Source organism: Pseudomyrmex gracilis, unplaced genomic scaffold (assembly GCF_002006095.1).
Source record: "Pseudomyrmex gracilis isolate BER0280 unplaced genomic scaffold, ASM200609v1 scaffold_38, whole genome shotgun sequence".
NCBI classification, from domain to species: domain Eukaryota; kingdom Metazoa; phylum Arthropoda; class Insecta; order Hymenoptera; family Formicidae; genus Pseudomyrmex; species Pseudomyrmex gracilis.
This window is the reverse complement of record NW_018020622.1, coordinates 157,066-183,279: the sequence shown is the minus strand read 5'-3', so window position 1 is coordinate 183,279 and position 26,214 is coordinate 157,066. Positions and strand designations below refer to the sequence as shown.

General features: G+C 35.0%; 3 protein-coding genes across 8 annotated transcripts; 1 reads left to right on the top strand and 2 right to left on the bottom strand.

Moving 5' to 3' along the window:
* Nucleotides 1-1,558: 1,558 nt before the first annotated feature.
* Nucleotides 1,559-4,387, bottom strand: LOC109852865 (hexamerin-like). The gene is made up of 6 exons (XM_020424421.1): nt 4,088-4,387; nt 3,563-3,893; nt 3,046-3,473; nt 2,644-2,963; nt 2,205-2,563; nt 1,559-2,089 (listed from the first exon to the last, which is right to left on the bottom strand). Exons 1-6 carry the CDS (start codon nt 4,304-4,306, stop codon nt 1,683-1,685), a joined length of 2,064 nt encoding a protein of 687 aa, XP_020280010.1. The 5' UTR covers nt 4,307-4,387; the 3' UTR covers nt 1,559-1,682.
* Nucleotides 4,388-6,414: 2,027 nt separating this feature from the next.
* Nucleotides 6,415-9,791, bottom strand: LOC109852870 (WD repeat-containing protein 43). Its single transcript, XM_020424425.1, has 6 exons — nt 9,528-9,791; nt 8,646-9,143; nt 8,085-8,538; nt 7,685-7,988; nt 7,319-7,563; nt 6,415-7,238 (listed from the first exon to the last, which is right to left on the bottom strand). Exons 1-6 carry the CDS (start codon nt 9,723-9,725, stop codon nt 7,063-7,065), a joined length of 1,875 nt encoding a protein of 624 aa, XP_020280014.1. The 5' UTR covers nt 9,726-9,791; the 3' UTR covers nt 6,415-7,062.
* Nucleotides 9,792-10,103: 312 nt separating this feature from the next.
* On the top strand, nt 10,104-25,876 carry LOC109852845 (calcium-binding mitochondrial carrier protein Aralar1). Of its 6 annotated transcripts, none has more exons than XM_020424386.1 (18): nt 10,902-10,984; nt 18,797-18,853; nt 19,024-19,166; nt 19,246-19,361; nt 19,484-19,623; nt 19,787-19,933; nt 20,023-20,164; nt 20,308-20,401; nt 20,779-20,811; nt 21,183-21,273; nt 21,385-21,460; nt 21,544-21,662; nt 21,738-21,908; nt 22,036-22,176; nt 22,284-22,478; nt 22,561-22,663; nt 23,860-23,950; nt 24,116-25,876. In XM_020424386.1, exons 1-18 carry the CDS (start codon nt 10,943-10,945, stop codon nt 24,285-24,287), a joined length of 2,073 nt encoding a protein of 690 aa, XP_020279975.1. In that variant the 5' UTR covers nt 10,902-10,942; the 3' UTR covers nt 24,288-25,876. The 6 variants fall into 6 exon arrangements, with proteins under 6 accessions (XP_020279973.1, XP_020279975.1, XP_020279971.1 ...); XM_020424380.1 differs by lacking the exons at nt 10,902-10,984; nt 20,779-20,811 and adding exons at nt 14,053-14,992; nt 15,769-15,889; XM_020424384.1 differs by lacking the exons at nt 10,902-10,984; nt 20,779-20,811 and adding an exon at nt 10,104-10,190.
* The last annotated feature ends 338 nt before the right edge of the window (nt 25,877-26,214 follow it).

Genomic DNA, 26,214 nt, shown 5'->3' with positions numbered 1-26,214 from the left:
TTACACTTTGTCTGTACAGAATAAACCAAAAGTTTTGGCTAACAGTAAAACAGAAGCAGATCACGAGCAATTTTATATAAAACAATAACGTTTAAAGCAATAATAGAATTTTTATATGTTTGAGGACAATATTAGTCTGCATTTACTTCAACAAGAACACATTTTTAACGTAAATTTTATTAAAAATTTGTAAAATAAAGTTACATAAATACAGAGATAAAGAAGAGTTATTCGTCATTATTGCTACGTGTAACAAACAAGTTTAGAAATTATATAAAAAAAGATTTTTTAAAACCAAAGAAATAAAACACGATAGTGTAAAAGTAGTAGTAGTGTAAAAGTTTACATATATATCGTCACTAAATTTTAACTAAATTTTAACTAACTCTCCTCAACTATATTTTGTTACGGTGTAATTTATTTATAAATGTTAAGCGCGAATTTGTGTCACATATAATTTTTTAAAATACGTGTATATTTAAATTATTGCACTATACGTGTGCGCTTATAAGTTTAAACTTTTTTATAATAATTTTAAAGTTAATAGAAAGTAAAGTCTATAAAGAGCCATCGCGGGATGTTGTGCGTGAAAATATGACTGTGCATATATATATATATACAACAGACGTACTCACATTTTTCATGTGAGTTTTTTAATTGAAATTTCAATTCTATAAATTCATATAGGATGCTAGATTTGCATCACTTATACGAATGACCCCGAATACCCCCCTAACTAATTTTTAAAATATTGCGAAAAAATACTCCTCAGCCAGGAGTTATTTTTTCGCAATATTTTAAAAATTAGTTAGGGGGGTATTCGGGGTCATTCGTATAAGTGATGCAAATCTAGCATCCTATATGAATTTATAGAATTGAAATTTCAATTAAAAAACTCACATGAAAAATGTGAGTACGTCTGTTGTATATATATATATATGCACAGTCATATTTTCACGCACAACATCCCGCGATGGCTCTTTATAGACTTTACTTTCTATTAACTTTAAAATGGATTTTACAGAGCCCGAGATGATTCTCAATTATTCACTTTAAATAATTTTAAACTTTTTTTATAGAACGATATTCGGTTCTTTATAGTCGTTTAATTAAGTATGCTTCTAGATAAGAAATGAGGCAACCGCTCTTCGGCCTGTTCTTCGGTCATTTTTTTTTCCTGTTTCTTGTCTTCTATCTTCACCGAAACTACATCAAAAACTTATTAGATTTAATTACTATACTTTCTCTTTTGTTGCAATTATAAATGTTAATAATAGTAACTGGGCTTCTGTCAGTAAACGATAAAGATAAAAAGAAAAGACAACTGTTGGTTTGATAGAGCTTTATTTTAGAAAATTTATTTTGTTAGCAATTTATAAGCAAATTGTAGTCAATTTATGCGATTAATATAAGAATGTTAGAACGCTGTTCAATGTCGTGCGTTACAAGAACTTTTTTGTCTTTTTTAAGAACATATTTTTTGAATTAAAAAAAGCATAAATTTTATATAATAATAAGGAAATAAGGTTCGGGGAAATCATTGATCTGCACATGAGCGTAATTTTTCAGCATTCTTTATTGAAAAAAGAGAATATGAATTATCTGTGCACAGATTTTCAGGTAATAATTTACGCTAAACTTTCAATAATCTACGGAAGTTTGCGTAAGTCAAGCAGGATAACTTAAAAGTTCGCTTTCTCGGATTCCGTCGTGTGATAAATGTATACGTCTTTCATCATCATATTTGGCATCGAGGATTTCCACATATACATCGGTCTGTCGAACGGGAAGCCGAACGGTTTTCCGTCCAGCATCATTTTGCCGAAGATCGGCAGTTCCACGTACGACATCTTCGTTTCATCGAGCGGGCTCAGATAGAAGAACATCTTAAACCGCATGCCCTCGGGTTTGCCTTTCGGCAGTGTCAGACGCTCGGGGTAATTGAAGATCTTCTCGTAATACGTAAACGGCTCGTTGCCACTTATAGCCTTCTCCAACTTCGTCCAGAACATATCGCTGGACATCATGTCAGGCATCGTGTAGGCGGAGTCGGAGCTGCGGCGTTCGATCGTGTTCGAACCTTGTTTCACTGAAAAAAGCAGAAATTTTTAAGACAAAATATTTTAGTTATTTATTATGTAAGTTGAAAAAAACGTAAGAGAGAAAAAGAAAGAAGATATTTATTTTAAAAAGAAACTACTTACGTGTTACGATGAATTTGTCCATCTCCACGAAAAATTTGCTATAATCGCGAAGATACTGCATGTCGTTGATGTTGTCGTCATCAAACGAGGGTCCGAGGAAGATCTTGAGCATGGCTTTGGTCTCCTTGTCGCTGTTGATTTTGAAGCGGTAGGTGAACGGTTTGTAGTTGAGACAGAAACGGCGAGCCTTCACGCGCAGCTTCATTCCGTCCTTGAAGTTCTCTACAGAGATAGCGTTGTTGATGAACGTGTCGTAGTTGTCGAAGTAGGTGACCAACTTGTCCATATTCACGGACTCAAATTTGATGCCAGGGAAGATAAGCTCGTTCTGGTTGTAGTACGGCATGTATTTCTTATATCTGCGAGAAATGACGAGAATGAATTTGGTGATCATCTTCATATGACTTCATTCGAGCGAGGCGAAAAGAGAGATACGCACCTGAGGAAAAACATCTTGAATATTCTCTTTAACATACGGTAGAATCCTGGATCTCTCATGCTGGTGCTGTAGCTCTGAAGCGCGCTGGGTATCATCTTGTTCTTGTCCTTGTAATCGAAGTTAAAACCGAGGATGTTCCGGGCGAGAGCGTCGTAATTTCCGTAGAAGCGTGGGTTGCACGAGTCCATGTTGCCTTCGATCAGGTTCGCGAGGATGTTCAAACCTTCGGGTGTGTAGATGTTGACCTGTTTGCCGTTTTTGTCGTACACGTAGCCGAGATCGATGGCGTTCATGAGGCGCATCTCTAAAGCTTCAATTTCCTGCAAAAATAATTTAAGTTGGAGAATATATAGAGAATTTCACACACAGTGCGAAACAATATCAGAGGACAAATGATCGTGCCTTCAGATATTTGTATTTGTAAAACGGTATATTTTCGTAGCGAGAACGCTGAGGCATCAGAATTCCGTTGTTGTACATCAGAGTCGAGTAGTAGCCAGGATAGAATGGTTTGTTCCAGTCGAAGTCCTCGATGTTGCTCAGATCGTTGGATCTACGTTCCAAATAGTAGCGATTCAACAACTGCTTGTGCTGGAAATAATAGAAATAACCGCGGAAATCCTTCGGCATGTCGAGATCCTTGATGTCCTTTATGTCGAGCCAGAACGGCATCACTTCGCGAAGATAGTAGTAGTAGGCGTTCAAACTGGGATCCTCCATCCAGTAGTCCAGTTTGTATTCGTCATCGAAATAGGGTCTTGCCATGTTTCCGGAATAGTTGGCATAGATCATGTAGCTGTCCACGTTGTCAATATTGGCAGAGCCGAGACCTATAATTGTGTAAAAGGAATAGACATCGTCATCAATTCTTTTAGTTTAATCGCTTTGTCTCGACATTAGAATGCGATGTGATATTTACCACGAGTCATCTTGATGTCGTGGGACTGCTGAATGACATCACTATCAAAGAACAGATTGGGATAGATCTCGTAAGGAGCCGGCAGTCTCATATACTTGCAGTCAGGTCGGTAGAAGACAGCGGCGGTGAATGCTGATGTGAAAATGCCGTCGTTCATGTAAAGGCGCGCCCAAGCAGCGGTCTTGTAGAAAGTCTGGAAGTCTTTGGCGCAGTAAAAGAGCTTGAAGAGAATCTTCATCTCTTCACGTTGTTCCTCGTAGTATGGCGAGTAGATGGCATTGCGATTGAGCATGCCTTGTTTATACAAGTACAAAAACTCCTGTACGATAGACTGTGAAAAATAGAAATACAGAGAGTAATAAATGTGTATGTACATGAGAATGATGTATATGTGTGTGTGTCCAAATTTGAACAACACAGAAAGACATTTAAGTCATGTATTTCAACAAAGTTGAAATCTTTGAAATGTCTGATTTGTTGTCTTTTGAAAGTTAGAAGAATTTTGTTTTAAACTAGTTTAAGCACCTTGTCAGTGTACAGGTCGATGTTGGTCTCGATGTCATAGTTGCGGCCTACATCGTAGAATTCAGCGTCGGTGAGAGTGTTTTGCTTCACAAAAAATAGCAGTTCGTAGATCTTCTTCTGTTTGTGAAGGAAGTCCATGTCGGCTGTCTTACCGCTGGTCTTTGGTGATGCTCCCATGCATAGCGCAGCTAGCGCTAGCAATAACAGTGCCTTCAGCATTGTATTTGATCCTCGACGCGTCTCTCTCAGTCCGAACAAGAATTACCTCCACAGCACAGGAGGCTAATAGTCGACTACTGGACCATTGCCTGTTTTTATATGATGTGATTTCGCCCTAATCAGGTGACCTTAACTCACTCGACCTGTCTGTTTCGTTTGCTCATTATCTCTTATGTATTACATATTTACTCCCTCCGTCTATCCTTGGTAATACAAAATAACTGAGCAGAAGCAGAAAACAATATAATATAATTGATGTAAAATTTCTTAAATAAGTGATAAAGCAAAACACTTAATTAGCACTGAAGTTTGGACAATAAGTTGAGAAAGCTTTAAAAATTAACTTTATTTAAAACAAAATATAAATTATTGCAGTTTTATTCGTAAACTAATTTCGATACTGATTACCATTGTCGTCATACGTGTGTCGATATGTACTCTTGCAAATAACACAGCTGATACTAACCATGTATGATTGCAAAACTTTTGAAGAAACACTTTTAAATAGTTCCTATAAGTCACACATTGTGACTCCAACACATTACATATTATTTTATATCGCTCAGGATCTAGTCAAGATTATTAAAAGTAATAGAAATAGATTTATCTTGTTACATATGAATAAACGTAACAAGAATAATTTTCGAAAAATATTGCTCGAGCTTGTAATTGCTTGCGATAAAAAAAAGATATCTTACTCAGATCATTAGAATTTTTTTTCTTCAATATCTCCAATAAAAAAATCTCAGAACTTATATTGTAACTCTGTAGAATTTTATGATAATGCACACAAATTACAGACAAGAAAAACATCATAACACAAGTTTAAAAATTATATAACAGTGTAGAAATGATATAACAGTAAAAAATTATATAAGTGTGTGAAATTATATAACAGTGTAGAATTGATTACAAATCTTGCACACATTTCTTGTATATTCTTTATCTTTACATTAATCATTACGTTAATATTGTTTTTGCTTTGCGTTGATCGACAGCAATAATTATACGGTTCTGTGTATTTATAAGGCTCTGTACTTTTTATCGTTGCATCGTAATGATCATATCGTTCACTTCTTTCTGTTTCTAGATAAAAATATATAAGAACACGTTTGTCAGAAAAATATTTATGAAATCTTATAACAACTTGGCTGAGATCGTGCTGTTCAGTAGTAAATCAATTAGTAACTCATTAAATCAATTAAAATTGTTTATTAATTAATATCAAGTATATATAAAATAAGCAAGTATAAAATAAAATATTAAACTTATTGTAATACTTAATGGAAGGTGGAAAATAACCGTGGAAAATAAATGTGCGGGGAGAAGTATGTTGTAATGTACATATTCTTGGATTTGATGACACGCGCCAATTTATCAAGTGAATTGCCGCGTCTCTCAAAGTTCATCAAAGTTTATCTTTCGACACGATTCGATAATTGTAAAATGATTTAAAAATTTCAAATAACAGAGACTTACGATAACTAACACGCAATCCCGATATATCGGTCGACTTGCAAAGCAAAGGCATAAAAAATATTGATATAACAACTAATGTGAAGACCAAATGTACAAGATTGAATATCTGTTATATTTTTTTAGTTAATTCTAAACTACTACTATTTTTAAACTTGTACAGTATTGTGTTATAACAATGTGTGTGCGAATAAATGTAAACGGAAAAATATCTATATACTTGTATTTTTCCATCGTATAGAGCGCGCACTTGCGCGTCGCGAAAAGTAATTTTTTAAAACGTTTAAATTCCAATTAATCTTATTTTAAGCAAGATCTTATTTTTTTAGTTTCAAGAATAAAAAAGCTTGTTAGATATCTATCAAAACAAATACAAACAGTTAAAGTACTTTTGTTATCTGATTTATTTAATGAGGTATTTCTTATAACATATTTTATTGTGCAAATACTTTACTTAAATAAAAAGCCAATTTGTTAAAAGTAAAAACACAATATATAAGACACGTTCAACACAAGGTAAATTTAACACAAGTTAATATTTCCTACTTTCTCAATACTGAAATATAAAATTAAAGAAACGTTTGTTTTTTTTTATAGTTTATATAACAATTACACACAAATTAAAATCGGTTGGTTTTCTTATTTTTCTAAGTGTTTTTATTATATGTGTTTATTTAACATGTAAATTTACTTTTTTAATATGTTAAGAGAATGATTTGTAGTTCTTTTCTCATATATTTCATTATCAAAAATTTAGTAAAAAGTATGTAAAACCTGTGCATTCTCGACGGAAACTATTAAACATATTGTGCGTATGCAGCTAAATTTTTTTAAAATTAACGTTACGTTTTATCGTTACGTTTTAATTAAGGTTTTGCGAATTTTACATATATTTTGATAAAAATGTTGTACACGAAAATAAAAAATGAAGTAATCTCATATTATTTTTCACATTACTTTTAAATAGTCTATTAATACATATGATTGATCTCGGCGCACTGACATATGAACAGTATACAAAACACTTTTTTATTACAATTATATCAATAGAAAAGTATATATATTAATATACAGTACTCTTGGAAAATTGAATGAACATAAAAATAAATCTTGTTACAAACAAGAGAAGTTATGGCTATTTGAGTAAAACGCGTTTGTGATTTTTCTTCATTTCATGTGAATGAGCGTAAAGGTCTTGAGAAGAAAAAAATATGAATTTATATAACATCTTTTTATTACACGTATCAATCAAATTAGTTAAAAAAACTAACTTGATTGAATTAACTGTGTATAGAGTCATTATCATCGGTATCGTTAGCGTCTTCGGATTTTTCGGACGCGATACTTTTGATATCTTCATCATCTTGCTCATCTTGATCCGACATTTCTTCCCAATTGTCATCCGACTCACTACTTAAATCGTCTTCATTTTTATCAGCACCATCGTCCGACGAATCTGTTAAAATTAAACGTAGTTTAAAATCAGAAATATAAACTACTTATTTTTGAATACTTCCTGATAAATTGTATACAAACCTGGATCTTGATAAACGTATAAACTCTCTTTAGTTATATCCTTATTTTCCTGATTGGCTTGAGATATTTGACCAGTTATGAGAGAGATTCGGCCTTTTAATCTTTGTACAGCTGTCAGAAGCATCAATTTCGCATCAATAAAACTTAGAATAGGACTAAGTATCTCTGCGATATCTGGTCGTGACATCAAGTGAGCCGCATGAGTCATAATTAAAGATTGCAACCACATCGTCGCTATTTTACTCCTAAACATGAATAATTTTATTAAAAAAAAAAAAAAATGAACGCAATATTTACAATAAAAGTTTTACATAAACGTAAGATAGTTAACACAAAATAAATAAAAATATAATATGATATAATTACGCGTATGTTTTGCCTTGCAACATAATGGTTAATTCTTTGAGTAAAGGCGTTATTGCTTGTACTGGTAATTTTGCGATGGTGTTGCGAATTACAGTTTCATTTTTTGTAAACAACACAATTTGTAAAATATTTTTATCTTTGCTGTTCAACGCTTGCATCAACAGCTGAGCCATATTTGCTCCTTTTGATGGTGATTTTCCTGGCGTACTTGCGTCCGCGTTCAAACCAAGATTTTCTAATCTATCTTTTAAAAGCAATTGAGAACCCGTTCTATTTCTTTTTGACGCTGGTGAAACTCCCATTCCTGCAAAACAGTATTGTTTTTTATATTTGGATTTTTTTAATGTGTTGTCGTTTATTAAAAAAAAAAAACAAAAACATTTATACAACAAAGAATTACCTGGAGCGAGATATTCGACATCTCCTTCTATAGCTGTAGATTTCATTTTAGCAACCGTTTCTTCTTTTCTTTCTTTCAATTTTTTTCCATCTAATTTCTCTGATCTGATTAAACATTGTATCTTATCAGAAAAATCGGGCACAACTTTTTCAATTGTCAAGTTCAAGTAACTACCATATGCCAACCATAACTTTTCATCCTCAGTTACATGACCTGATAAAATAGGAATTTGTTGAACTGTCTCCTTCTGATTAGTATCTGCTGCAATAGCAACGGTTAAAGATGGTTTTAATGGTTTTGAATGGCCATTTGGTATATATTTGAAGAAGTGTGCTTGCCCCGAGCGAATAGTAGTCAGTACAACAATTTGTGATTCTTCCATAGCAACTGTTGAAACTGATGTTGCCTCGTCTTGCATAGCTAATGTTGTTATTGCTACCTTATCATTTTTACTCTAAAATAAAAAAATAAATTTGATTTGAAAAATCTTGTTACACATTTTAATATTTTATATATAAGCAATGACATCTTATTATTGAGAAAGAAGATAGACTGATATACCTTGTCTAATGCCCAAACAGAAAGATAACTATCTGCACTAGCACCACTGATTAGATAATTAGTTGTGTCATTTATTTTTACAGATTGAAGAAAAGTGACTTGATTGGCATGGCCGGTAAATGTGCGAATTACTTGTTTACTCTCTAAATCCCACCATTTGATTAATTTTTCTGCAGATAATAAGGAATTTCCATTTTCTACAATTGCCAAGGCTGTAACTTTTGCTTTGCCTGATTTCCATTTACATTTGATTCCGTTCTCTTGAAGATTCCACTCTATTATGTGATGATCATCAGCTGCTGTAACCAATCCACTGGATGCAGACCAAGCCATAGCAGTAATGGTACATGTGTGACCATTCTCTAATGTAGCACCAACAGATGCAGTTGCTACATCATATAGTGTGATTTTTCCATTTATTGAACCCATCACAACTACATGTTTGTGATTGTTTTCCTCTGAGACTGATTTTCTTCTGCGTTTCTTTCTCAGCAAATGCTTTAAAAAATAGAAAAGACACTTGTATAATTATAAAATGTTTAAATAAATATAGATCTAAAATAATTTTACTCTTTTTTTTTTAAATATACCATATCTATCAACTTACTATAAAGTAATTATTTCTATTAGCGATTACAAAGAATTTCTATAAAAATATATCGATCACCCCGCATTCAACATAACCTTCATTTTATAGTAAAAAAAAAAATCTAAAAAAAAAAAAAAATTCGAATAGACCAGATCGTTCGTGCGAATAAAAAATGAAAATTGTCAAAGACTCGCTGTTTAAATCATACGTAGCGAGTGTGGAAACGGGGCAAAGACCGAGAAATAGGTTTCCGGCAATTTTCGCGGTGATTTGAGAGCACATGGTGCATTTACCGAAGCATTGCTCGCCGATTGCGCGCACATGGATATCCATTGTATAACGCTGCAAGGTGACGACAAGTGCCGGTTGGGTGTGTATTCCTGTTTCAATCGACCGGTCGCGGTATCCCAAATCTTCAATTTGCCATCATTACCGCACAACGCAAAATATTGACCGCCCTGAGAGAAAGCGGAGAATCCGGGGCTCGCCATGTTTCTTAAATAAAGAAAAATTTAGGTTAGAAATTGGCACAGAGTAATCTCACTATACTTGAAGAAAGAGAACTGAGATATATATACATACTGTTCAAAGATGAACGCGCATGTGCAAACATAGAGACTGGGACGGGACCAGAGAGAAGACTCAGAGAGCAGCGACGGCGTCAATTTAGGGCTGCGTTTCGATATATTCAATAATTTGCCAATACCTAACAATCTCAAAAATTCTCATCTCAAATTGAACGCGGTGTACACTGCGCGGTCGTGACTGCTCTCTCTGTGATTGTGATAGTCATTGCCGGAATTACTACGGGCTGCGGTGAGACTTCCCGAGAGAGAGAGAGAGAGAGAGAGAGGTCTTCACAGTCTCACTTGGTCTTATCTGTTTTATTCTCTCATATTTAGTTGGTGGCGTATGATTATTTTCGTTAAACTTCCTCGATACTTGGTAGTATAATGGTTAGTATCTTCGTCTCGTAAACTTTTTATACCTGTAATTAATCAGACTTGTACATTATCGTGTAGTATTTGGTATATCGGTAAGTTTTTTTCTGACAATTTTCATATGTACAAAATATTGTTATATACGTTTTGTTGGAAATTATTTATCTGTGATTTTATTCGATTGTTTATTTGATTGTTTATATCGCATATATGTGTATATACATAACTGAGTAAACTATTAAGTTAATTACTTTTGCGATTAATCTTTTATAAATTGAAGAATGAATATTTTGACGATCTGTTGTGTAAAAAATCAAACCATCGTCGGTAAACTGCAAGTTGCGCTTCTTCACCGTTTCTAGCGCAATCTGACGACGCGCGTCGGCGTACGTTGTTTGATCGGTCGAGCGCGCGCTAGCATGATAGTATAGCTTCCTCTCCGCTACAGTGTTTTCGAGGCCCAGGTAAGAACATTGTCGTAGAGATCGGCGTTTCGCGGTCCCCACATCGTCCGGTGTCGTGTGTGCAGTTGCAGCCCTTCTTTTTTCCCCCCTAAAAGTGCCTCCGAACGTGTGAGTGTATGTGAAAAAAAAATTAGTGCTCGCTCTCGAAACAAAACACTTTACCCCCGCCGATATATATCCAAGCACACACCTTGTTCTCTTTTTCTCTCCGATTCCTCCCCGCGCTGTCTCCGTGTTTCTCTCCCCGAGGACCGATCATCATCGCTCGTGACGGAAAAGTTCGAGGTAAACTTCCTCCTGGGAATGTTGAAGGACTCGCTTGTCGTTCGAGCATCCTGCCAAGAGGTGGGTAAGTTTGGTTAATGATCTCTTCCCATATTACGCGCGGCAAAACGGGGTGTTCGCGAGGGTGTTGCTTGTATGCGGATACGGCGGCGTCCCCCGGACGCGTCAAAAGAACCGTGTCAGAGCGGCCTTTCGTTGCAATCGCGTTGTCAAACTACCTTCCAGACATTGGAAGGCAGTGCGGCGAATTCGCGATTGTCGAAAAGAAATATTTGGGGATGATTGATGATTTACGTTAAGATCAAGTTGAAAATCGAAAACGCGTGTATTTATTGATAAATTAACACACACAAGCTAACATTCACAAATTGCTCTAATTTACGGCTTTTGCGGATTATTTAGTTCTCATTATTGTATTTTACAATAGAGATAATGTATTTTACATTATTTAACAATTTTGAAATAATTAAATCAATTTTCTCTTAAGCGAACGAGTCTTGACTTATCATGTTAGAAGGTTTTTTTCATCAAGTCAATCATCTGAATATAGTCATGTTACCGTACCGGGAACATCCGGTTTTAAATTACGGTAATTACAGACATGATTCACAAGAGCTAATCGCTCGTAGCGTAAAGATTCTCTCACTCAGATCTACGGCTGCGTTCGAGGAGCACGCTATCAGCACTATTGCGTCATTCTATTTTTGTTTTACATCTAATGAACAATAAAGATAGAATGATGCAACAGCGCTGATAGCGCGCTCCTCAAACGCAGCCCGTTTTTGTTCACGCTAGTTTTTTTTTTTTTTTTTGTATGCGGTTTTACGCACTTAAAAAAATTCCCGAAACAAAACTTGTTGCTTTTTTTTCCCAGTTTTATTTCAAACAATGTGCGGTTTCTAATGAGCATAAAAATGTTTAAGATACGTTACAGGACAAGGGTGTGTGTACGCTATGTTAATATTTTATATTCGCAACAATGATACAAAATCCTGCAGTGTGATACGAAGAAGAGAAAAAACATGAAGCGTTTTTATTTCTCGACTCTTCCGTTTTCTTCGAATTACTTGCACACGTTAAAAACTATCGCGTTTGGAACAGAAAATTCTCTCACACGGACGTTCGTATTTTCTCTACACCGACGTGAGTTGCACAAGAGGCAAAAACCACAAAAAAAAAAAAAAAAACGAACACAGTTCGATCTCTCCGTTTGAGTCGCAAGTTTGCATCTTGACAGCCGTTCGCGTGACGTGACGTGGTGGCTCTTCGGCGATTTAATGGCGAGGAAGTGGGAATGGTCGAGTGACATCTGCATTGTGTTGGAGCGCGAACGGCGGCGGTGTGCGAATATCGATCCTGAAGTCTCCGCGACCACGAGACCGGCTTGGTTTCGAGGTCATTGGGATTGAGAGCCCGCAATCCTCACTCTCGATCTCGTTATATATCTTTGATTATTACTCTTTCGCGAACTAGTAGCCGCGCTTAAAATTTGTATCCCGAACAACTTCGGTGCTGAATATCAAAAGAAGCTTCTACTTTGCGCGGCAAATATGTCAATTTAAGTTACATAAAACTCTTGAGAAGTTGGGAGGAAATCAAGTTGTTGTCACATGCGAACTCGTATAGATCGTGCAAATTGTTGGAAGTTTGTATGCGTATTAAAGAAGCTTCGAAATTGAAAGTAAGTCTTAACTCTGTTTATAGAGAAACTGATATTATATTGCAAACCAAAATCCATATAATTTGAAACAAACATCAATTTACATTTAAAATTTGTGTATGTAAAAAAAAACAAGACTTTAAACAATTTATTTTACCACTTCGACCACATTACTTATCACATATATTTTTCACAATGCACATTTATCGCTACGTGTCGATAAAGCAGTCACTGATAAAACGTCTGCAGCGTGTATGTGTTCAAAAACAAAAAAAAAACTTTGTACACAAGCGCAAACATATTCTCACGTTAATCTGGATATATATTTAAGAAATTTGTTTTACATTGTATATAAAAAATTTCGTCTCTCTCACGTCTGATGTATTTATTTTCACGTGTATTCTCATAATGAAGGAACTTATTTCCTCACGTTATTTGCGTCACGCTGATTAATAACCTCCCCAGCAGAGACTTATCAGTTGTGACCTCGGATTTGAAAGTAAAAAAGAAGCAGTAAATTCTTATCACACGCGGCTTACGAAAGTCGTATAGACATGAGCTAGTAGACGAACAAGATTTATGCAATGACAAAATTAACTATTTTCTTTATATATTTTGTGTGTAAGTTCACTTGCTCACGTGAACCAATTCAAGCTGAAATCGGAAACTTTTCGAGTTCCTTGAAAATTGATCGATGTAGGAGAGAACAAATGTTTCGATTAAAAAAGAAAGATAAACGTGTTGGACACAACTCTTACACTTATCTCGAGATTTTTTTCAACATTATCTGAATCTGTGAAGTTACGCCACGTTAATGCGACAATTACATAACTAACTTCTTGCGAGGTTTGCAAGTTTTAGTGGAACGTGGTATGCGTGAAGCTTTCCGAAATACTCGCGATATTTGAAACGTTCTAATTTCGCGGTGTCTATTAATTCCTAAACTTATCTTAATAATTAAAACGCGCCAACAACAAAGTTCTCATTCAACTGAGATTAAGATTTTAAATATTATTTTGCGAAGTATGCGTGTATTTCCTAATTGTGTATTTGCAAAACAAGCAATTACGTGTGCATCGCACATATGTATATTGTGCAAGGCGCCACCTCATTTTTCACCATGAACATATTTAAAATATTTCTTAGAGGTTGAGAAAGTGTTCAGAGATACGTTACGAGAAAACAAATATACATAGTAAGGCAAGAACGATTCTCCATAGAGGTCATCTTCAATGTCACTTGAATGTTTTTAACTGTTGCCTTTTCAGTGGGATTTTATTTATAATGCGGTTGACATTTTTGAGATACGATGTTTTTTTTTTTTTTTTTTTACATTTCGTTGATATCCCGGATATTCTCTGCTCGCGTTAGTTTTATTTCCGTCATATCATTAACAGCACAATGTTATCATGTGTGTGACGATATGCGTGTTGAGAAGAGAAGTGGTCAGTGAAAATTTATATTTATAGTGCATCGAGTGCGTGCGCGTCTACTTTGTGCGCGATATGCACATTATTGCATTGAATGTAGGCCGTTGCCTACAACATTTGTCACGTTCATCATCGTCTTGCGAGAATTTCGCTTTTTCTCTTCTCGTCTCAGCCGATGTGGAAATAGTACGCTAGGCGAAACGGGCTAAGGCCAGCAATTCGGATCAGTCGATTCCATAAATAAACGATCGAAATATGTAAATATCGCGCGTAGGTAGTAGACGGGTTACGCTTCAAAAAGAAGTATTTTTAAACTTCGGGTTTTTACATAATTACTTCTTTATAATTTTTTTTTTTAATCAATTTTGATTGCGAGATTTTGTCGTAGGCATTGCATTTGTGTCTTCAACATTACGTTTGTTTGTTGCAAACGCTTGGTGTGTACAATCTTTGGATTGAAATAACGAATTTGCAAAATTACGGACAGTTCATTGAATATTTCTCAATAACGCAACTCTTCGCAATAAATAATAAATCCCGCCACGCCGAAAAATCGATACATGCGCCATTCGATTAGCGAGAGTCTATTGATTACTTAACACATCATACCGCTATTATAGTCCGTCACCAGCGGTGGGATTCGCGTGGACCACACCGCGGCTGGGCTTGTTATATCTAGTCTTCCTGTAACAGTTTTGCGGTCGTTTAAGCAGGTCGGGGACCCTGTGTGGACGGTGACGCAGATCACCTCCTTTTCGTTCCTAACTTGCACCAGTTGCATCGCCGAGCTCCACGCAGTAAGCCGTGTTTGTAATGACGCACCAGTTGAGATCCGAACGGTGATCGAGATAACCGATCTGGGAATAATCGCTTTTTTTTTTTGTTTTTTGCGTATCGCGTGGTGCTGCTTTTTAGTGATTTAGTTGGATGAACGTGACGATTCGGAAATTTGGCGCGCAATATTGTTGAAAAATCTCGGTTTGTTGTTTGATTTTCAACTTTTATTAGATATATATAACTAAAATATATGTAACGAGTTTTTTGCTCTAGCAAAGAACATCGAGTCGAGTTAAAAATGTATAATGTCGATGTGTATCAAGACGTGAGCGTAATCAGACTTTTTGCAGTTATCACCTTCAGGAAGCGTCGCTTATAAATTATATCGTAGATTGTTCTCGATAATAAGTTTCCATTCCATTAAGTCGAGTATTTAACTTGAAAATTCGACGATACAGAGTAACACTCTTGCACGGCAGTAGATTTTATCTGACGATTCTGTGTGATTGATAATGTTGTAACTGATAATTTGTGATTATTCAGACTTGACAAGACAAAGGGGAAGACTAATTGGCTACGAGACTGCTTTGAACATTGCGCGTTTACTCAGTACAGTATTGTATTTTCATCTTGTAACATCACAAATAATGTTATAACACCAAGCAGTTGCTAATAAAAATGAGTTGAATGTTGTACTTTCTCTTTTAAATTTATAAAGAGCTCTAAAAGTTACATAGCAATTTTTTAAATACGTAATTTATCATCAGGTATGTAAAAAACTAGTATTCTCTACATGTGTTGTTGGTATTTACAAGTTATTTGAATCACGCTACATACAATTAATAAATTACATGTCTGAGTTAGTAATATCATGTGACGTATGAGCAAGTGCAAATACGTATATATGTATATATGTGTGTATATATGTATATATATGTATGTGTGTGCGTGAGCGTGAAAATGGGTTTTTATCACAGCGAAATATAGGTATTGTTGCTCGAAAAATGAGTTTGGAAAAGCGATGATCTAATTGCATCTATGTGAAGAGAAAAAAAAATGGCGCAGAAGAAGAAGAAAAAGAACGGGGAACTTGACGAGGTCAGCATAAAGTTTTATTAAATCTTGTAATTGTGTGATTTTTAATCAATGTTGAAGAGCTAACACATGTGTGCATACGTGTGAAATAAAACTAATGTAAAAATTATTAAAAGATGTTATTCTGATAAAATATTAGTGTTATATGTAACATACTCATTTGATTAACATAGTAGAGATGCAAGGCATAAAAATAACATGTTATGAAGCGTTTTCTTAATCAAGTTAATTTTTTTAACAGTAGCTCTTAGAAGTGTTTTTTTTTTAATGTTAATTTGAGTATTAACCAAATAATATAATTTTAATTTCTTTTATTATTTTTTCCAAAAAATAGTAAAATCTCTGTTTTATTTATACATTTGTGAATGTGTATTTTTTTCTGACTTACATAATCATTAAAAAAAAATCAGTGGAACACATACATATATGTATAGTTTGCTTTTCTTTCCCAAGTAACATACGTACTTTTTTTTTTTTTTTAAACAATTACGTTTTTTTACAAAACGATACAAAAAACGACATCAAATACATGTTCTCTCAATAAGTACAATATCAGTTCTCTTGATAAATTATTGCTGTAATATACTCGCGTTACTCCAAGAGACTAAGCAAAATAAATTAAAATTTCAGACAAAAACTTTGGCATTGCTCCACACGACATGTATATATATATACAATATATATATTGTACATATGTATATGTATAGATTATTTTAATAACAAGCAAAATTTTAATTATTTTCCAATCATTCTGACATTCAGAGTCTTTTGACAGCAAAAATTAAGATGGTGTCTCAATGAGACACACATATAGATGTAAGTGATGTAATACAAAGAGAAGGGAAAACATATAGATGAGAAAAAAAAGAAACAATACAGTGAAAGCAGGAGCAACCAGTCAGAGAGAAAGAGAACTAGTGGGAGCAAAACAAGAGACGAAATTAACAAGCACAAGGAGGGGATAGAGATACTCGTCACACTTCTCTGTCGTATCAGCGGCTAACATTCAGTCTCCTCGTGACATTCGCGTGCTTGATCGCGCCGCTCGGGGCCATCGCGGTTTTCTTATATCCGTTTTATTATTTCCCTTACGGAGCACACACACGTGCAGCCTTACACACGCCATTACGTTGAGAAGACACCTGGAGGACAAGTTGTGCGTGGCATTGTGTGCGTGTACGTGTGTGTGTGTGTGTGTGTCTATATGTGTATGTATGCGTGAGCGCGCGCGCGCGCCCGCGCTAACACTTTTTTCACCGTGTTGTAACGTTTCCCGATGTCATCGTCACTGACTGGCCGTCGTTGATAACCGAAGAAACTGGAATTTCTTTAACTTAGCTCAGCAATCATGTCGAGAGTACGTGTATTTGGCGCCGTGTAGAAACACTTCTTTCATCACTAATATATCAACGATAGTAAGCGTAACTCCGAAAGTTTGCAGCTTGGTGTGTAACAATCCCAAATTCAGGGGACATCCAAGTTTTCCTTGAGTCTCGAGTCTTCTCGGAGATAAGATACAGAGACATTAACATATATAAAGGATTTTGTTTTAAAATATTTTTCCAACGACACCTTGGTTGTTGCGAAGCTGTTAATTGCGAAGTACCGCATGCACATCCTTGCAATCGTTATCTCAGTCGTTATCGCTGCAATTATAACGTTCTGTAAATATTTACAATTGTTTTGCACGAGGGTTCTAATTGACCTCCTTTTTTGCATTGAAATTTTCTTACATTAAAAGAAAACAAGCGTAATCATGTTTCTTCTCGCTTTCTCGCGAATTTGCACACATTATACCGTTGCGTACGCCCTTGATTTTGAAACAAGTCGGGAACAAGGTGGAAGTGTGGGAGTACCCTTGAGTATAGGAGAATGACACGGTCGACTTCAATTGCGCGTTCCGTGTTCAGGTTATCACTTTCATTGCATCGCAGAGAACTTGCGCAAATGCTGCTCGCGTAACTCTCCCGCATCAGTCGTATTTTCTGCATCGCAGATTCTTCAGCGAAGATTTTTGCGCGGCCAAAAAATCGCTATGTCATCTATATATGTATCTGTGTACTAGTATATAACACAGTAGCCAGAAGTATTGCGGAAGTATGACACGTGACACGTGCGTACGAGCGCCCAACGAGCTATAAACGAGTCTAGGAGGAACTCTAGAAAGAGAGATTTTTTATTTTAAGAATCTCCTCGCGCTTTTGAAACTATTTTTTTTTGTTCTTATCGCGATCTCGTAATCACGCTGTGAGCGCGCGAGGAGAGGAGTGGTCGCGGCAATCCTCTTATCTGTTAGTTACACACTTGAAGAAAATGTTGAATACATAAATTACAGTTACACATATAAGTTACGTTACGTATACGTATACGTAATTACATAAGTTACATATATACATCTAGAAAAAAAGATAGTTTTTATACAACGAAATATACACATTTAGTCTAAATTTTCTTTTAACGTATTTTTTATTTACTCCTTTTTTCGATTGCATTTGTAACAGAGAGGATCTCTATATTCATCTTCTCATCCGTGCAGTTTCTACAGGCGGATGCTTTAATGGCGTCCGGTGTGATTGCACTCAACGCCAAGCAGTCCTCTTGATAGAGACGTTATCAGTATTGAGACAACATAAGGTTGCATACTTTTGAAAGCGATTAAGATAAGACGGACAATTAAAAAAAAAAGTCGGATCTTTTGTGTACCCGCACAACATGTGTACGGTAAAACGATATATCGTCCGGATGATTTCTTTCAGTTTATCACATTTGTACAATACAACAAATCTGATCTATCTTCTCGTTTGTCGTTCACTACACAATAAACTTTTAATATTTATTGACTGTAAATAAAAACGAGTGATAAAGCGAACGTATACGAGTGTCGTTCATCTTTTGCGTTATGTTTTTCAGGGTTCCGGATACTTAAAACGTGCAAATACTGAACGCCTCCATGAAATTTTCAATCAGGTGAGAAAAGTTTTTGTTCTCCTGAATAAATGACAAAAAAATTAAATAAAGTGAATTTGAATTATCGTTTTTTTTTTTTTTTTTTTTTTTGTGAGAATATTACCCATTATCTTTGAAGATAAGATTGTGATGAAAAGAGAGTCATAATTTTGTTTCTCATAAAATTACAGTATGCGTCTCAGGAGAAAAATGGCGAGAGGTTCATGACCTCATCCGACTTCGTACGTAGTTACCTTGGCCTGTACAGGGATGCCAATTACAATCCCGATTCGGTTAATCTACTTGCTGGTATCGTCGACACTAGCAAAGATGGGTAAGTGTCGCGTGATTCTGCGTAGATAGAAATAAGCGCACACAGATGTTTCTTGATTGACGGTTTGTTTTGTTTTTAGACTCATATCGTTTGCCGAATTTCAAGCATTCGAAGGTCTTCTCTGTGTGCCGGACGCTCTATACAAAACAGCTTTTCAGCTCTTTGATACTAATGGAAATGGAATGGTTGCATTTGGTAAAAAACAATCACCCAGAAATATTGTCGAACGTCTTTAGAATAATATTTATATTGCCTTGTACATTTGTATATATATATATATATTTATATGTGTGTATATTTTGTGATTAATTTAACAGACGAGTTCGTTGAGGTGATGCGGAAAACTGCGCTGCATCAGAGGATGCCTTTTAATATGGACAGTAGTTTTATCAAACTTTACTTTGGGAAAGACAAACAGAGGCTAATTAGTTATGCGGAGTTCAGTCAGTTCTTGCATGTGAGTGTTCTTGCTCTCTCGCGAAGTTCGTGATCGCTCTTGTTATTTTTGTCAAAGAAGCGAGACACGACGTGATAAGAAATACGCGATTATGAAACACGTGATAAACGTCATACGGTTCGGTTTTTATTATTCAATGATTACATTTATCTGATATTTGTAGGACTTTCATGAGGAATATGCAACGGAAGCATTCAAAAAATTCGATAAGGATGGCACAGGCTTTATTTCGGTATTAGATTTTCAAGACATTATGATCAGTATTAAGAGTCATTTGCTCACAAAAGATGTGAAAGATAATCTAATTGCTGTAAGTATTGTATGAATAGAAGTAGGTTTTTTTTTGTGCAACTTAAGAACTGAATATCTTATTGTTTTCATGTTGTTGTATTTACATAGGCAGTTCGTGCCGGTCAGGGTGGGCCAAAAGTCAGTTTTCCTTACTTCATGGCGTTCAATTCTCTTCTAAACAACATGGAACTGATCAAACGTATCTACTTAAATGCAACCAATGGCCATAGATATCAAGAAGTAACCAAAGGTATAAATCGATTTTAAATAAAAACAAATTATAGAGACACGATGAAAACTTCGATACATCTGTCGAGAAGAATAGCCTTCAGCAGTAAGTCAGTAGATGATGTTATTATTTAAGTATAATTTTTTTTTTTTTTTTTTTTTCAGAGGAATTTCTTTATTCTGCACAAATGATGTCTCAGATAACCCCGTTGGAAGTAGACATTCTATTTCATCTTTGTGACTTACTTCATCAAACTGGGTAAGTAAATCTGATTTAAGCTAATTTGTTCTTCTTGTTAGTTGATCAAGGAGAGATGATGTGGAAGTCGTCTTAGCACTTAGAATTACTTACTTCCACGCTCGTCTTGATCAGCAAACATTTAAAAAGAGGTCACGTAATGCTATCGTTGCACCAGCAAAAGCACATCGTCATCATCCAAATGTCAAGTGTTGTGTCGTTCTTGACAATGAAGATGGAGACTGTTCTACTAAGAATCATTTTTAATCGCCTTCTGTATCTCTGCAGTGCTTAAATTACATATTATTTTATCCGATATTTTCCGATAACGATATTGAGGCAAACTAACTTTCTAAGTATGAAAACGTTTGTTTACGTTTTTACGCTGCGTGGATCAGATCTACGGAAGATGACGAGGCAGATTCGCTGGGGTGCGTCTTTGTATTACAGACTATCACGTGCTATATAAATGTCATATATATATGTATCTTAATAACACTTTTGCTTTTACCTACTTTACTCGATTACTATCTTAGGACGATGATATACGTAAATATTTGCACGCTGTGGACACACGCTAACGATTCGATTAATTTATCCTGCGTTTAGACAGATATGATCTAAGGACACATGTGGATCATGTTGGCAGTACTCTATTTAATATCGTTTCAATTATTCCCATCGACGCCAATCCATATTATTTATTTATTTTTTTAACAACTTACCGTTTTTCTACGTGTTTATGCTTTGCGATACTTTTGTCTCGACATTTGTATTGAACTCGCATTTTCTCGTATTTCAGAAAAATTATATACAATGATCTCGTGGCTATTACACCAGAGCAATATTTCAAACAGATTACAAAACGCGTTGCTGAAATTAAAGCAGTGTCGGTAAGTGTAGTAACGGAAGCATCTTCTAAATCAAGACGTCAGTTAATTCTCAAAGACAAAACTTTACAAAAATATTAGATAATTAATTCAGTAAGTATTGTTACTTTACAGAGTCCAGATGAACGTGGTATTATCGTGCAAATGCTTGAAAGTGGATATCGATTTGTGCTTGGTTCTATAGCTGGAGGTACGTGTGTGAAACTTTCTTCTTTCTTCGTTAAAATACTTCAATGTTGTGTTATATTTTAAATTCCAATAATGTGATTTTAGCTGTTGGTGCTACTGCTGTGTATCCTATCGACTTGGTCAAGACCAGAATGCAGAACCAGAGAACTGGATCCTTCATAGGCGAACTGATGTACAAGAACAGCTTTGATTGCTTCAAGAAGGTTGGAATCGAAAAGTCTCGCCGTGTAACACTCTCTGCATTGTTAATCATGAAGCTGGTGTTTTGTGTTTGACAGGTGATACGGCATGAAGGCATTTTCGGCCTTTATCGAGGTTTGATGCCTCAGTTAATGGGGGTAGCCCCTGAAAAGGCTATTAAACTTACAGTTAACGATTTCGTCAGGGACAAATTTATGAACAAAAATGGAAATATACCATTGTACGGGGAAATTATATCTGGCGCTTGCGTAAGTACTTTTTTTTATCTTCATCTTTGTACATACATATATTTTTTAAAACATGTTCAAACTATTTTCAAACTATCACACTTCCTGCGATTAAACAGCAACAGAACTTATGAAATTTCTTTTACAGGCTGGTGGATCACAAGTTATATTCACGAATCCTTTAGAAATCGTTAAAATTCGTCTACAAGTGGCCGGCGAGATTGCGGGTGGATCAAAAGTCAGAGCGTGGACCGTAGTCAAGGAATTAGGTCTTTTTGGGTTGTACAAAGTGAGTAGCGAAGATGATTTCGTTGATATTTATCGTTCATCTTATATATGTATCATTATCTTAGAATTTGTACTCTAAAACGTGGCCAACTGCAATTTCTTTTATAGGGTGCGAGGGCCTGTTTTTTGCGAGACATACCATTTAGCGCAATCTACTTTCCTATGTACTCTCATACAAAGGCTCGATTGGCCGACGAAGGGGGTTACAATACACCGTTGTCTCTCCTCGTTTCCGGTGCGATTGCCGGCGTACCCGCAGCAGCGCTGGTCACTCCTGCGGACGTAATAAAAACGAGATTACAGGTGAGTTTTTTTATTTGGAAAGAAATATTGTTTAATAAATCATAATTCTTTTTATGTAATTCCATAATTTCTAATTTTTCAGGTTGTAGCTAGAGAAGGCCAGACTACATACAATGGACTGTTGGATTGTGCGAAAAAGATTTACAAAGAAGAAGGTCCTAGAGCATTCTGGAAGGGCGCAACAGGTATATCATTTTACTATGCATTTTTAGCACAATTAGTAAATTTCTTCAAACAATTAATATTTTTATTACTTTTGCACGAGACACACTACAAAGTTTTTTTTTTCCAAAATTTACAAACGGTATAATGATATCACACTTCCATATATCGGTAGGATGGCTGTCGCGGGAAAAATAAGTAAGCTACACAAAGAGAGTTATTCTTTTTATATAAAAAAAATAGTTGTAGAAATTCTTGCTCTAGTTATATAGAATTATTTTTATAAAGTTAGATACTTAATAGTTTTTTTTTTCTTAATTTAATGAGAAGTAAAGTCACTTACTTCTGTAAGAAGTAGAAATAAAATGAAATTTTCTTATGGTTACTCTCTCGCGTGTAAAACTGTAAAAATATATTTAATAATATATTCTGCTTTGGTCGATTGCATGCGCGGGGACATGCCCTGCTGCATCTTTCGACCTTGCTTCCTCCCCAATATGACTTGGCGATTTACTTATCAGTAAGTACTTGTTCTCTTCGTCTGTCTTTATTGGTTTACAACCTGTGTTCCTCGTTTTCTCGTTTTCTACAGTCAGCATCCTTATTGTTTGTCTTCGGAATGATGATCGGAATGTGTAACGTATTTCACGACACATCTTTTCATTCATAAATATCCAGCTGTAACTTCGAAAGTGCAGGTCAATAAAAGTGAATTGTTACACAGCATATATTGTTTGAACTTACTACGGAGACGACATTATTTTTATAATATCGTATGATTTTTTCCTCTCTCCCCTTTCCGCACTATTAAATATACAATTTAATAGCGTGTCACGTCAAGTCTTCGACTCTGGATTCTTTATTGACTAGCATTTTCTCAACGTTGGCTAATATTTTTTTTTACAGATATCTCATAATATTAACAGCGCAATAAATAAAAAAATAATAATTGCATTGTAAAATATAAAAAGTGAGCAAGTCTTAAAACCATGTGATTATAATTTGCAGTATAACTATCTTTAACTATCATCAGTCACTTCATAAATGTCCGTTATGTCTTAGTATCTTCGAAAAGAAAATAGGCAGCCATCACATGTCGACATGCTTGTCATCGGAACGTCCTAAATCTTTATTTTGACAAAGAAACATGAAGCTATGGAATATGTGCGTATGTAAATCTAAATACTTATAAATCAAGTTACTTCTGGTTTTTTTGCAGCACGAGTGTTCAGATCATCACCTCAATTTGGTGTCACTCTCTTCACATACGAGTTGCTGCAAAGGCTATTCGTTGTTGATTTTGGAGGATCGTGAGTATAACTTTACATTTTATTAATTTTGAAAAGATTAGGAAACGATTCACAAACAATTCTAATATAATAAAGTCGTGTAATACCAACTTGTAGACTGTTTTTACAAGAAATAAAAGTTTGTGACTTTTTTTTATAAATGCAATCATGTTTGATATATTACAGTCGACCTAGCGGATCGGAGCAGAAGGTGCCTACCACAGGAGTCGCCGATGAAATTCGATCAACGAACCCAGATCACATAGGTGGCTACCAAGTAGCTCTACCCATCTTTACGGGTATAGAAACAAAGTTCGGTCTTTGCCTACCTAGGTTCCAGGCTGTTACCGGGAAGTAACATTAGCACCTGCTAGAAAACAAGCTTTGTAGCAACCCCTGCCATACATAATATAACGGTCGCTGGTTGCCCAATCGACCGCGTGAAGCGAGTAAGGTGTGTGTGAGCTTCACGAACTACAAATTGTGAGTCCGCAAAGCGTTCCATCTTTTCAACAATCGGCTCGGCCATTTCGAGTTGGGTACCGTTGTATAGATATAAGATCCGCGTAAAAAGAAACAATCGTCGTTTGATGCACGATCAACGTGCTGCATATGATATTACAAAGTGTAATCATAAATCATAAATCGAGGAAAGAGAAGTACAAAATCCGTCGTTGCGAGAATGCCCAAAAACGTTCGTGATAGCTGAGTCGATGCAGTCAATTGATACAAAAAAAAAAAAAGAAAAAAAAAAAAGAACCGAAGGTTGAAACTATTTATTTTGATACTATATAAATGTTATATAATTCAAATTAAAAAGATGCCCTCCGCGCGTAATTATTTTACGAAGCGAGAAAGAGAGACATTTATCGACGGTTTGTTGTTACTAACTTGAAACGTTTTTGTCAATACGCGCATAATAGCCAACAGAGAGTGTGTGTATGGGTGCGCGCGCGCGCGTGTGTGTGTTCGCTAAATCACAAACGATTTATACCAACGAACACGATAGAGTGTTGTGTTCTAGCAAAGGTTATAATCCGCGATGGCCCCGACGTGTAACAGATAAATTTCTGTAAACTGTAAAATACCAAGTTAGGCCTTTGTATAACTACATTTGTTTGTCTAAATGCCTAGCTGTGTATTTTGTATAACTGGCGAATAGAAAGTCAGTAAATTCGGTTTATATACTGTTTATATTACATGTTAGTCTAATAATATGTTGACTAATATTAAAAATTAAAAGGTAAACCAATATAATTACTATATATAATAAAGTAAGCCAAAATTATATACTGTACTGTATAATAAAGTAACTACATATTAGTAAATCAATATTATTGGTTTACTAATTGTGTTATCGAATGATATAAAATTAATTTGTTTTGCAACAGAGAACATATCACAAAAGTATATAAATTAAACTCAGCATTTTTAAATGTAATAAACCGAAATACAAGCAATATTCTTTTAATATTTAAGAACACTGAAATAATTGTGCTGCAATACGATCTGAATTAAAACGAACTTACTGACATTCGAACATCAGTTTTACAAATATGCAGATGAATAGAGAGGAGGGTTTAAACGCACACAACTTCGGGAAATCTTTTCGATAATAGCGAAAAATATGAATGTATTATTGTACATATATAAGTGCATTTCTCTTTATTCATCTTCTCTTACTTATGAAAATAGTGTACACACAAACCTCACGCTAATTTTCCGAAGAGTAATTTTGCTGATCGATAAAACAGACAATATATACAATTTTGTTCAATATAATAAATTTCTGGTTGTATATTACCACACACAATTGCAAAGGCACACAGAATTTTTGAGGCAAATTTGGAATATATAATACAACAAAACCAATCATTTGTTTACACTAACGATGAATATGTTTCTTGAATAAATTTTTCTTACGTAAAGCGTTTGCAAATTGTAACATTTTTTGAACAAAGATTTTTTTAAACCCAGTTTTTATTTTTGCATTATTTAACTAGGTACAATTATATATATATATGTATATATATTATATATATGTATATATAATATTGCAAAAGAAGAAGAAGTTTTATTTTATCTATCAACATTGTTTTAATGTATCTATAATTCTCACTCAAAATTATTTTTTAGGCTTATGTAAATTTCAACTCACAACACGATTAATAAAACAGATAAAGCAATTAATATTTAACCTGTTATTTTTCGTTTATTTTTCGATGTGTTTTTTAAAAGAAATCAATAGACTGATCAATGGTTGAGTTATGACTTCACACACAAGA